The sequence below is a fragment of the Eschrichtius robustus genome, chromosome X (genome assembly GCF_028021215.1).
Source record: "Eschrichtius robustus isolate mEscRob2 chromosome X, mEscRob2.pri, whole genome shotgun sequence".
Lineage (NCBI taxonomy): Eukaryota > Metazoa > Chordata > Mammalia > Artiodactyla > Eschrichtiidae > Eschrichtius > Eschrichtius robustus.
In genome coordinates this window covers 64,830,885-64,843,642 of record NC_090845.1, presented here as the reverse complement: position 1 = coordinate 64,843,642, position 12,758 = coordinate 64,830,885, and the positions used below count along the sequence as shown (strand labels likewise).

The window sequence follows — 12,758 nt, the reverse complement described above, 5'->3', positions numbered from 1 at the left end:
CCTTTTCCCCACCCCCAAAAGATAACATCAAAAGACACACCCAAGCATCAAATGACAAACACAAGTATACATACACAAACGTGCATCCTGGCAGAACTGTTTTTTACAGCCTGTGCACAAACAAATTTCTGAAGTTGTGAATAGAGTTCAAGGGCTCGCAATTGTAGCTTTTAATTATACAGCTTATCACCAAGCTCCCTGAGTGACTGACATAGCATAGCACACAACAGTTTTCTGGGGATAGTTCCTAACAGTAAGTGACCCTTGAATTATCTTCAACCCATGGCGCATCCACTTGTTCTGAATACTGCCTTACAAGGAATTACATAATGTTGCAACTCCCCTGCTGATATCTTAGAGACCAAAAAGACAATGCTAAAGGAAAGGCACTTTCCATTTCTCTTTGCCCTTCTTTCATTCAGAGACTATGACCTGCGGTATCTCAATAGGCTGAAATCCACGGACAGCAGATGGGGTGGTGAAAAAAGTGTTAGGTAGTTCCCCAGGGCTGATGGAGCCAGAGTCACTTTGCACTGAGCCTCCACTGTTCTCAAACTGGGATATTTTCTTTTTGATCATCTTTCTCTCCTTGGCTCTGCGATTCTGAAACCAGATTTTCACCTGAAACACAAAATGCTTTGGATTTAATGGGGCAACATACTGAATGCACTTTTCAGTCATTGCTGATATTGTTCAGGGACTCTAGTATTTACAAAGTCCTTTCACATGCATCACTTAATTGAGCCTCACAATGACCTTGTGAAGTATGCCCATTTAACAACAGGTTTTAAAAAGGCTGAGACTCAGAGAAGGAAAATATCTTGCATGAGATGAAACTGAAATCAAGTCCAGGGCCTCAGACTCTGAATGTAGTGCTCTTTATATTATACCTCACCCACCATCTCTGTTGCGCAGGTAGAAATAAATAATGATAGAATGGCAGATGCTGAGCCATGGTGATAAAAAGGGAGGGATTTAAATAGCAAAGGTGATTATGATCTGTCATTAAAAGAAGTAAGGTTGTTAAAACAGAACTGGGTGAACAAGGGTGATGAAATACTATATCTCTTGCTGGGATACCAATGTGCCTTCATAAATGGTTGAAATGCAGGCTTCTCGGGATATGGCAATACATTAATGGACTTTATAGTTCTAGAATCTTATGATTTCCAGGATTACTCCTAGACCTAAGTAAAAAAAAAAAATCAGGTAGTTATGTAATGTCAAAATCTGGGTGAGTGGAAACCACTGATCCTTGCCATGATTTAATCTTTACTGAGTATCCACAGTAAGCTAAATTTGAGGCAGGAATCATAGGATTACATAGACCACAGAAAATTAAATTTCTACCCTGAGTAATAGAAAAACTTGCTTCAGGTAGCAGCATTGGTGTTCATTTACTGTTACAGTTTGACTGATATGAACCAGATAATTGCCATGATTGACAGATTTCCACTTCACACATTGATTATGACTACTTGGGGAACCATATCAAGGTTTTGCCCTGACTGATCAATTGTATGGGAGTTTTAATCCTTCTCCTCCCCCTACGTCCCCACCCTTGCTTTCACACCTACACAGTGCCCACCACATTCAATTATTAATAAACCCATCAACCAATGGTACTAAACTAGGTGGTCCAGTAGGATGAATGTGGGCTTTAGGAGAGCTTTGACAATGGCTTGGTCTTCTGTTTTGCTGCCACTCTTACTTACAGACTTCCCTAAAACCTCAACCCATTGAAATGCTTATATGAAACGTGTTAGATGCACTTCTGGTGTACCTGTCTTTCAGAAAGGCCCAAGTTGACTGCCAGCTCTGATTTTCTCCGAATGGTGATGTATCTATTGCAGTGGAATTCCTTCTCCAGCTCCAACCTTTGATGATCTGTGTAAACCACACGATACTTTTCTTTTGTCCTGGTTTTCCCTGTTAGGGGAGAAAGCAGTGCATTTAATCATATTTTGCTTCTTTGGAGATTGTTTTGGTTGGAGGAATCATAGTCATTGTTCCTACCCTTAGCTATTACTTTCAAATATAAAACAAGTACTTTTTTTAACCAAGTATGTCATAAGTCCATTTCTCCATTAATTACTTTGTCATCTGTGGCTATTTTACATATATATATGTATATATATATATATTCAACACACCTATCACACCACCATTGACATACTGTTACACCAAAGCATTTTAAAGCAAACACTTAAGCCATGATTTTCATTCCCTTCACACTAACATAGGGGAACAGCATTGTCATTGTCAGTAGTAGCAACATTCATTATACATGCACTTCCTTTTATATTGATATTTTATGCAGTTCATTCATATTGTTTCCTATTGAACCTCTCACTTACCCTTTCAAATTACGCAGAATGTGTCTTATCCCCATTTTGCAGATAAGGAACCTGAGGCTCAGTGTAGGTAAGTAAGTGGCTTTGTGCTAGTGAGCTGAGGAGTGGGGACCCAAACACATACCCTTGGCTCCCAGTCCGGTGTGCCAAATGTTATTCCTGATTTAAACATGCTGGGGAGCATAAGAATGGCCCAAGTGAGGCAAGCTGTTCTGTGATCCTGACATTCTAATTACATATACATTCTAGAATTTCATTTGGATAGTAATTTAAAAAGAAAACATCTATTGTCACTTAGATTCTGTTCTAGGATAGCCCCTATTACTTATTAGAAAAAATAGTTTAGTTTTTTGGGGAGAGTCTTAAACAAATTTTTATTCCCAAGTGGATAATGAATGGGAGAAAGAGGGGGTGTTGACTTTAGCAGAATAAAATGGGTAGTCTAGTATTCTTTGAAAGGATATACAAACATTTGCTTTGTGTTACAACGTTTAACTAATTTCTCATGCCCTCCTTCAAATAGAGTTTTATTCCTCCTTTCAAATGTTCCAAAGGTGATTAGGAAGTTTCTCTTTCTTTTCCATTTTTCTAACCCCCTCCAGGATCTTCCTCCTTTTCTCTATGGCTTATGGCAAACTCCTTCTGATCTTCCCTGGTTGTTTTTGATGTGAAGTTTTGGGGAGCGATCTGTAAGACAAAGGTTTCTTTAAAGTGTTTCCCTAAACTCCATTGAGGTGTTAAGATGCAGCACAAGCTTAACAAAGGAGCTACATAGCATCAGATCCCATCCTGAACCCTCTTTACATTCAGGAACACTAGCAAATTGGTTTGGAATTTACAAGCCCTAAACAAATGTCAGACACCCTTTCATCTCCAGGAAAGAAAAAAAAAGGGACATGAATGTAGAAACAAATTCTAGATGAGAGATATGTTTTAGGATTAACTCATGGACTAAAGAACTAAACAAAACTTTCCCTCTTAAAAATGGAAAACGATGAATCCCAGTCAATCTGTCTCAAAGGCTCAAATTTTAAGCTGGTTTTCTTTTTTGTTTGTTTTTTGTGTTTTTTTTGTTGTCAATTTTTTTAATTGAAGTATAGTTGATTTACAATATTGTGTTAGTTTCATTTGCAGCAATTTGGAAAGACCAAGGGAATATTATGCTTAGTGAAATAAGTCAGACAGAGAAAGACAAATACTGTATGATATCACTTACATGTGGACTCTAAAATATAATACAAGTGAATGTATATGCAAAACAGAAACAGACTCACAGATACAGAAAACAAACTTGAGCTGGTTTTCTGAATTTAGGAAACCAAAGGTCTGGCATTTGGTATGTTACAAAGGCAGAATGTATATTTGAGGTCACAATGAAAACATTGAGGTTTAATTTATTTCCAGAACCTCAAATCTTAGAATCAAAATATATCTTTGAAGAGATGTTCCCTAAAACCCTTCCTAATCCCAAAGTGACTAAGTGTTTAAATTCTAACTTGAGGCAGAAGTTAAAATTCAACTTGTGTGTGTCTGTTTTCCACTCTTTGATAATCAGTAAATATAACCAGACTTCAAGAACTCTGGAAGGTTGCAGTCCTTCCCCACCCCCATTGGTCATAAATTCCCCTCTTGCAGTTTCTTCTGAGGACAATAAAGTCAAGACCAGGCCTCTTTATTTGCCATGAAAATCCTCACCCTTTCCGGCAATATAACCCCTGAAGAAAGGAGGAATGAGGAAGAGCCAAGCTGCATATCAAAGCCATGTAAAGTGTTAAAAAGAGTCTGTTGCCCCAATCTGACAGATAAGACCTCAAACCTCAAGAAGACATAGATCAGGGGGAAATATTGACTGCACATTTAACAAAGAGATATGAACTCCTGTTTCCTGGTGCTCCTCTTGTGTCCCTGCTCCCAAACTGTCTTCTTTCCACCCCTTTCATTGCCTCTTCCCTTAAATGATGAAATCTGATTGAATGGGTTTTGGACATTTTTCTAAGAGCACTAGCTTTTATTGTTCAAGCTATTCTCTTCTCCCAGAGACTACAACATTTCTGAGGGTGAGGGATCCCCTTCTCTGGCGCTATTGTGGGTTAATTTAAGAAAGTAACAAACCGTAAGTTGTATTACAGGGCTGCTTCATAGCCCTGTGGTGGGGATTTCACTGCCTCCCCCTGCCTAAAGCCTTGGACAAACCTCTGTAGTTCCCACTACCTAGAAGACAGTATCCCTACAGAGTTTGCAAACACATATCATTATATATGATGACTTATCATCACCCTAAATGTGCTCATTTGAGAGACTGGCTGTGAAAGCACTGTTAGGCAGAAAAGCACTCTCCAAACTTAGGGGTTATGATGATGATGACAGTGAGGGTAAAGAGGATGAAAACCAATCTCTTTCTTTAGGGAGTAGAGTGTAATTGACACCATCATGATGACTTTCCATCTGATGGTAATCTTTTGCTGCTTTTAGTTAAAAATTGCATCCAAATTCATTCATAAAAATTGTCCAATTAAATGATCAAAACAAAGAAAGATAATGATAAGCTTCAGGAATTATTAAGTAACTCATTTTCTGAAGGGTCCTAACTGAATAAAATCTTTTAAGTATAACTTCCTCAGTGTTTTGTATTTTGTCCAGTGGGTTAATCATAATTATTCAAAGTCACTTCCTTCTCTCCTCTTCTTTCCCACACCCAAAATGAAAGCCCCTCTCCAGTCCTGCTTAGGTTACCACTTTGCCAATACTCATCCAAGGTTACAACTCTGGGTAAAAAAAAAGCAAAAAATGAAAAAATTCCTAGCTGTAATGCACTGACAATATTTAAAATATGAAAATACTGAACTTTTCCCAGAATCTTTCTATCAGGTTCCTTTCCATATAATTTTTAAAACCAGAAGTGTATTGGAACAGAATACTTAGGGAACAAAGTGGAAATAAAAATATTTCATTTTTAAATCAAATCACTTAGTGGACATTCATTTATTCTGTGTCAGTCCCCTTTCTCTCATTTGAAAATCAAATGCGATAATAATCACTATGAAATGTTTTCCGATTGTCCCCTAATATGTGTATTTTTGTTTCTTTAACTTAAGGCTATTTTAAAAACATTCGTCAGTGATGGAAAGAGCTTTCATTTGATTACCATAATCAGGGAGGGGTTACTTCAATTTTGTACTTCATCTACTTTCTTCTCAGCCATAAGTCAAATGTTGTCCTACAATACTACAGAGTGAAGTAGAAAATTTAGGAGGATCTGACTTATTCATTCATTTAACAAATATTTGTTTAACACTCGCTATGTACTAAGCATACAAATGGGTGTCTTTTTGTTTGGAGTGATACAAAGAGGCGATCAACTTAATTTTTTGTGGGGTTCATAACCTGAGATCCATGGAAGGGCTTCAGTGGATCCATGAATCTCCCAAAATTATTCAAAAAATGACATGTGTGTATACATGCGCATTTGTGCCTTTGTGCATTTTTCTGGGGAGAGGGTCCATACTTTTCATCACATTCTTAAATTGTTGCTAAATATGCACCTTAAGCTACAAGAATATAATAAAGGGGTACTTTTATAAGACATTAAAATGAAATGGAGATTGAATTTAATAAAGCCCCATCTATAGGATAGGCTGCCAGAAGTCAATAGGGTACCAAAATCATTCAATTTAGAATTTCTCATAGAAGTAGGAGAGAAAATCTTGTGAAGGTGGCATTGTACACCCAGGTTTCAAGAGTTAGCTAATGATGAAGACACCACAGAGCAATTTAGAGTCCCTTTCTAAACTTACCCAAAAGAGAGAATCTGACAGATGCAAATGAAAGACTTTTAAGCAGAGAAACCCATCATATTTTCTCTCATAAACAGAAAATTCATGACTCAAGATTTATTTTGTCTTGTCCTTTTCTTCCCATTGTTCTCTCTTCCAAACAACATACTAGAGACTTTCCTCTTCTAAAGTATTTCAAAACATACTCCTGAACTGGGAGCAGCTACTTTTCTGGCTTTTGTGTCTTTTGCTGATGGTTAGGGCTTAGTGAATAGATGTTAATCACAACCCTAAGATTAGATATAATAACAGCCCTGGGAATACAATACCCTAACCTAATTTTCTATTCTCTTTAGCCAGCCAACTCACTCTTATTTCAAAAAGCAATATGCAGACTTACTTCCAAACACTTTAAAGCTAAGTATTTAAGCTCAACTCTTAATTTGGGATTGCTACCCCAGTAATGTCCTGATCAATTGGAACTATCTCCTCTGGGCTGAGCCCTCTTAACGGTGAAAGTTGGTCCCATCCCACCCTCCTGCTTTTGCTTTTTTTAGGGAGAGAAAAAGGGCAGAACTGTGAGCAGAAGCATAATCATTGTGGACAAATGCTATTGAAATGTCATTTCTTCCCCAGAGGGATGAAAGTGATAGAGCTGAATTTTACTAATTTTCTCTAATGACAGGGAGCGATAGGTTGGAATAATAAGAACGTGATAAAAGAACAACTATAGCTGAAAACAAACATCTCCCCGCCTCCCTCCTCCACCCCCTGTCCAAGATTAAAGCAGAGTACCCACTTCCCCCGCCCCTGGCTCCCAGTAGCCGCCCACCGGCTTGCTGGCAGGAGCGTGGGTAGGCATTAGGCTGGGATCTCTGGGCTTTCCTATGTGCGGTGACAAGCCTGCATCCAGCCCCTGCACCTCGAAACGCCTACCTGACTGTTAGCAGGGCTTTAATCACTTTAATCTTATTGATGTTGGGGCTGATATTCGTGCACGCCCAGGGGATGTTAGGGTTGAGTAGCTTATTATGTCCCAGTGGTGTGCTGTAGCTTTCTCACAGCCTCTTTGCTTCCATTGGCGGAAGGGAAATTGTTAGAAGGCATTGGGTTTGAATCCAGCTTGCCTCTGCCAGCTTGAGCGAAAGAAGCTGGAGCTTCCTCGAGAGTCCGGGGTGACCAGGTTGCTTTGCCATTGGGGCCTTCGTGGCTAAACTGGAGGGTCTGTTGCCAACCAAGCATTGTGAACCTAAGTTGAGAACCGCCAGCTTTGAGGGGGAAGCCGACCTGCCCAGATGGGGAAGGGTTTGAAATGGAACGGGCAAGCAGCAGTGATTGAGCACAGGGACACGTAGCTGTCCTCTCCTCATTCACCCACTGATCTTCCCCGTGCATCTGTTTTCCCATCTGGGCAACTACAGGGTTGGATCTTGACCCTTGTGGCTCAACATGCCCATTGTCCGCCCGATTGCTCCCTTGACCGATCAGAAAATGGTGAAAAAGTCCCCTACGGTCGGCTTAGTTCCAAGCACCATGCTCTGCTTTTGAACAGAGGCACAAGCGAAGGACGTCACTAATGGGCTGGGGCCCTGGGCAGTAAGACACTCAATGGTCTCCTTAGCTAAGCTGTCCGGGGAGAAGCCTGAGGAGTAGGAGGGCCAGAAGGCCAAGAGAAGTAGATGAGAAGCAAAGGAAGGAAAAGTGTGAGAGCTTTGGAATCGATTACTCACCAGTCACCTGCACGGTCTTGCGCATCCACGCATAGGGGCTGTGGCGGCTTCTGTTAGAACTGGCGTCGGCGGTGCAGGCGTCGATGGGGAACAGTGATCCGCCGGCTGGTGTAGGCAGGCTGCTACCGCTGTTTCCACCCCCTGCGGGTTCCAGGTTGCTGTATTCCGGCGAGCCAAAGGCAGCGGGGCTCGAGGTCATGTCGTTCATGGGCACCGTGCCCATTGTACTGGACGGCCCGGGGTACACGCTCCAGTCTTCCCGAGGGGGACTATAGGGTGACCCCCAGGCCCCCAGCGATGGCCCGTGAGGATCCATACCGGCCATATGGGGATACCCCATATAGTGCGCATAAGACGGGGCCGCTGCGAAGTTGGAGGCTGGCATCGGACTCCCACCGTCCCCAGTGGCGCCAGCCCCGGCCGTGCCACCTCCTGCGGGGCTCCTGAGAGTGCCCGAGTACATGCCCGTTTCTTTTTCCAAAAGGCAGCTTCTGTACATAGTGGCTTGGGTATGAGAAAGGAGCTCCCTAAGCCATCCTGAAGTCCCTGTAAGGCCCCAACCCGACTTTGAGAAGCAGTAGGGAACCAGTAGGTTAGGCCGTAGCTGTGCTGCAAGCTCCTCCGCGCCCCTCAGACTACTCCATCGGCGTTTCCTACCCTGACGGTTTCCAGGTGACTAGTAGCCCGGTATAGATGGGCCCCCAATGGCTGGGCTGACGTCAAGGGGCTTTAGGCTTTTACATAACATTTGCATTCAAATGAACGGCCATTTCACTTTCACGGGGACTTGTTCACTCTACACTCCCTCTCCCAGAGCTCCTGGGCCTTTCTATCTCATCTTTCTCGCTTTTGTCCATCTGGTCCCATAGCACTAATTTTGCGCTTTTGGAGGCAGAAGGGAGCTCCTCCAGAGGTTTCTGAGCAGCTCCCTCCAAAGTGAGATGGAGACGTGTAGAATCAGGGCCAAATCTTGCTCTTTGGTCCTTACCCCGCGGCTTCTTTACGCTGATCTTCCCGCACCCAGTCTGCATCCTTGGTATCCCCTCTGCCCACATTCCCTGGCACGGGTACTCCACATGGCACTGGCCCATGATACCCTACTCCTCATCGCCCCCTCCCCCAGGAGGAGAGCTTTGTTTCTAAGGACAGAGATTCATTTCACAGAGATTCATTTGTAAAACATCCAATTAATCCGGCCTGCCATCTACTGGAATGTAACCTTAGGAAGGCAGAACAGGGATGTTTGTCTCTTGTTCACTACTGTATCCCCCGTGTCTACAACAGTCCGGCACACAGTAGGCACACAATAAGTTGGATGTTTTACAAATATGCACAAATTAAAGAAAGATGAAGAGAGGAGGTTATGAAAAAAGGAAGGAAAGAAGGAGAAGATCCATGTGGGTAGTGGGCTTTTTTATTTCCCTTTCAGTTCACTAGTATTGCTTGGGTGTCTCTTTCTGTCAGTATCCCAAGGAGCCAAATTCCTGCAGTCTCAAGTCCAGGGCAACTGAAGCTCCCAACTTTCTTTCACACTTGAGGTGACTTCCTTTGTAAAGCTCCAATTGTTGAAAAAAGGCATGGACTTGCCAGTAGATGCCAGTGAACTCAAGATTTTGCTTCAAGAAGCCAGCTCACCTCCTGACGACAAAACCAATTTGTATTCCAGGATTCCTTCTCACCCACATGCTCCCTCACCTCTTCCCCCTCCCAAAGCCTACCACAACCTTTAGTTCAGGCTGTGCTCCTATTCAGAGAATGTGCTCCTGTATGAAGTCCAACACAACCTGGCACCTCCATTAACTAATCCCTCTTTGGTTTTGGGAATATCACTTCACTTCTGGGAGTTTCAGGGTTTTCCCCTGTGTAATAGGGATCCTAACAGTGTCTGCATTTACAAGGCAGGATTTCCTGAGATGATGTATGCAAACTGCTTAACTTAACGCTTGGCACACAGCACAGGACCACTGTATTCATTAATTTACCCAACAAATATTTATTGAATGCTAGGTGCTATTCTATGCATGGAGACATCAATAGTGAACAAAGCCTTTGACCTTATTAAACTTATGTTCTCAAGGGGAGAAATACTAATAAGTAATGAAATTTTGTGTTATGTCAGATGATAATAATCAATGTTGTGAAGAAAAAGAAAGCAAGGAGAATAGGGAATGCTGGAGGATGTTGCAACTTAACAAGTGGTGGTCTGGAGGACCTTACTTAGAAATGATATTTAAATAAAATATAGAAGTGATGGAGTGAGCTATGAGGAGAGGATCCAGACAGAGGGAACAACAGGTAAAAAGTCTGCCTTCTATTGAAGAAATAGCAAGAAGGAAAGTGTGGCTAACAGGTAGATGAGGTCCAAAAGCTAATGGGGTAGGTCATTTTTAATTTCTAAGTTTTTACTCTAAGTGAGGTAGGGGGACATTGTAGGGTTTTGAGCAGATGAGTCACATGATTTGACTTAAGTTTTGAAAGGATTGCTCTGGCCATTGGATTAAGAATAGACTGTAAGTAGGCAAAATAGAATCAGGCTGATTAATTAAAAGGCTATTGCAATAATCCAGGTGAATGGCATTTGGGGATGGAGAGAAGTGGTTGAATTCTGGATATATTTTGAAGCCTGCTTTGAAGAAGGAGAAGGAAAAGAAGGAACAGAAGTAATTGGTCAGCAAAGACTAATTAAAACCAAGCACTGGGGAGAAGGGACTAAGGGACAGGAAAGTCACATACCTATAGGCACTTTTTGCTCATGATCTCATTTAACCTTCACAAGAGCCTCATGAGTTACTTATTTTCACTCCCATTTTAGAGATGAAGAAACCGAGGCTCAGAGAGGTGGCATGAGTATTTAAATGAACTACTGGTGTATAATAGAGCTAGGTTCCCATCCTAGGCAGCTCTGATTGCAAAGTTCATGTTCTTAAATTGGAACCAGGCAAAATGTACAACCTCAGGGCTGAGGCCTGGGGCCTGGCTTCTATTTTCTTTGCCTGCTCAGGCTCCCAGGCCCAGCATTCAATCCTTTTCATAACATAGACCCAATACCCTTGCATTATTGTCTTTCAGCTATTCTATCCTGAGGCAAACTGGTCTACCTGACATTTGAAAAGCTATATCAGGATGAAAGCATATGCAGGAACTTTAAAAGTAAGCTAACGCAATATTATCATCTTACCTATGAGGAAACTGAGGGCATGAGTAGGGAAGGTATTCTTTAAGGCAGTGAATGACAGAACTGAGATTCAAACTCAGATCTGTTGACTCCCAGATCAACACTCTTTCCACTAAAAAATGTATGTTTGCTTATGCAAGTCCCTTTGTCTAGACTGTTTTTATCCATAAAAAAATGTTCAAATTCTCCCTCTTCTTCAAGGCTCAGTTCAAATGTCCCCTCCTCCCTAAAGCCCTATGTTATGATACTCTCAGAAAGCACTCTTCCTCTTGTCTGAATCCCATTATCAACTCCCCTCCCCCACTGACTAATACTATTCTTGTCCACCTTGGAGTTACTTGGGGTCTTATCTGAATTTTTTGGAATTTGAGCACATTGAAAGGGTGTGAGGAGGTGTGTTTGAGCCCTGCAGAGTGGAGTGTCATGCACATGATAGGGTCTCAAGAAATATTTGTGTGCTGAATCAATAAATGACCTTGGAATAACAGATTGGAAATCACCATTTTGACTCAACTTTAGGGATGTCTGGAAGAGAAGCCAGTGAGTACATTGTCCAGTGCTTGGCAGAACTTGGCTTCAGGATTAATTCAGTTTTGTGTTTTTGTTTGTTTGTTTTTGGGGATGGGAGTGGAAAGTGGGGTGTAGGAAGGTAGGAGAGAGAGGTGGACTGGCACGGAGGTTCAGTCTAGTTTATTTGACTGGAAATCTTTACTCTTTTTTTTAACCTGGAGATTAATCAGAGAGGCAGCCTCACTGCAGAAAGCAGAGTGGCCTGCAGAAAAGTCAAACCCCACAGGCTGAAGATCATGGCTCAGGCTATGCAAGGGTTATTTAACATCACTAGGGAGTGATTGCTTAGTTTTGCTGAGACTTAGAGGGGCATGGGTCAAATGGGGCTTCAGTTAGACACCCCTCCACTGCCAGGTCTGAGCTGACCCCCACAAACCATGTTATTGTAAGGCTTGCAGGAGATAATGAATGTGAGATTGCTTTATAAACAGTACAGTCCACCCGTGATGGACTATGGGGATCTGGGTAAGCCTTTTCTTTAGCAGGCTTAATGCTTGGGAGGCTCTCACTGCCTGGTAAATATTTTCTAAGCCTGGTCTGGCCTCTCGGGGTTGCCAGAATAGCCCAGGGCTACTCTCCACTACTGTCAAACCTCTCCCACTTCCCTGGCCCAGATTTCAGCTTGGTTCAGCCTCTGCAGAGGGACAGGGAGAGGGGAAGGAGTGTATTTGTGTTATGGAGCTTGGCTTCAGTCGTCAGTCATTGGACCCTCGCTACTACTAGGAAGGATATGAAGAATGCAGATTAAGTCTTTCTTACTGACATGGTAACTGAGGCTGAGCATAAGGAAGAGACTTACCTGAGTCTCACACTAGTAGTTTATCTGTGGAACTTGGATTTAAACCCAAGCATAATCGACTGAGGAACTCTACAAGGCACTCTACCTATCTCGGCCTCAGTTTCCAACAGGAAAAATGGGACTGACAATAGAAATCACTCTAGATGGATGTTGGGAGGATTCAGTGCACCATTGGTATACTCAACAAATGGCCATTATTATTGTCATCCACAGAGTGGTTGAGACTTCCACAGGGCATGGACCTACCATGCTTCCCTTAGTCCACATCTAAGCATGGACAGCATTGAGAGATTAGGGAGAAGGCTCAGAGCAGTTTGGACTTTCCTGCCTATTGGCTCTCAATTCAGGCTTCGCATT

General features: G+C 42.3%; 1 protein-coding gene across 1 annotated transcript; it reads right to left on the bottom strand.

Annotated features, from left to right (window-relative positions):
* Nucleotides 1–414: 414 nt before the first annotated feature.
* CDX4 (caudal type homeobox 4) lies at nucleotides 415–8,356 on the bottom strand. The gene is made up of 3 exons (XM_068534143.1): nucleotides 7,858–8,356; nucleotides 1,784–1,929; nucleotides 415–621 (listed from the first exon to the last, which is right to left on the bottom strand). Exons 1-3 carry the CDS (start codon nucleotides 8,354–8,356, stop codon nucleotides 415–417), a joined length of 852 nt encoding a protein of 283 aa, XP_068390244.1.
* Nucleotides 8,357–12,758: the final 4,402 nt, after the last annotated feature.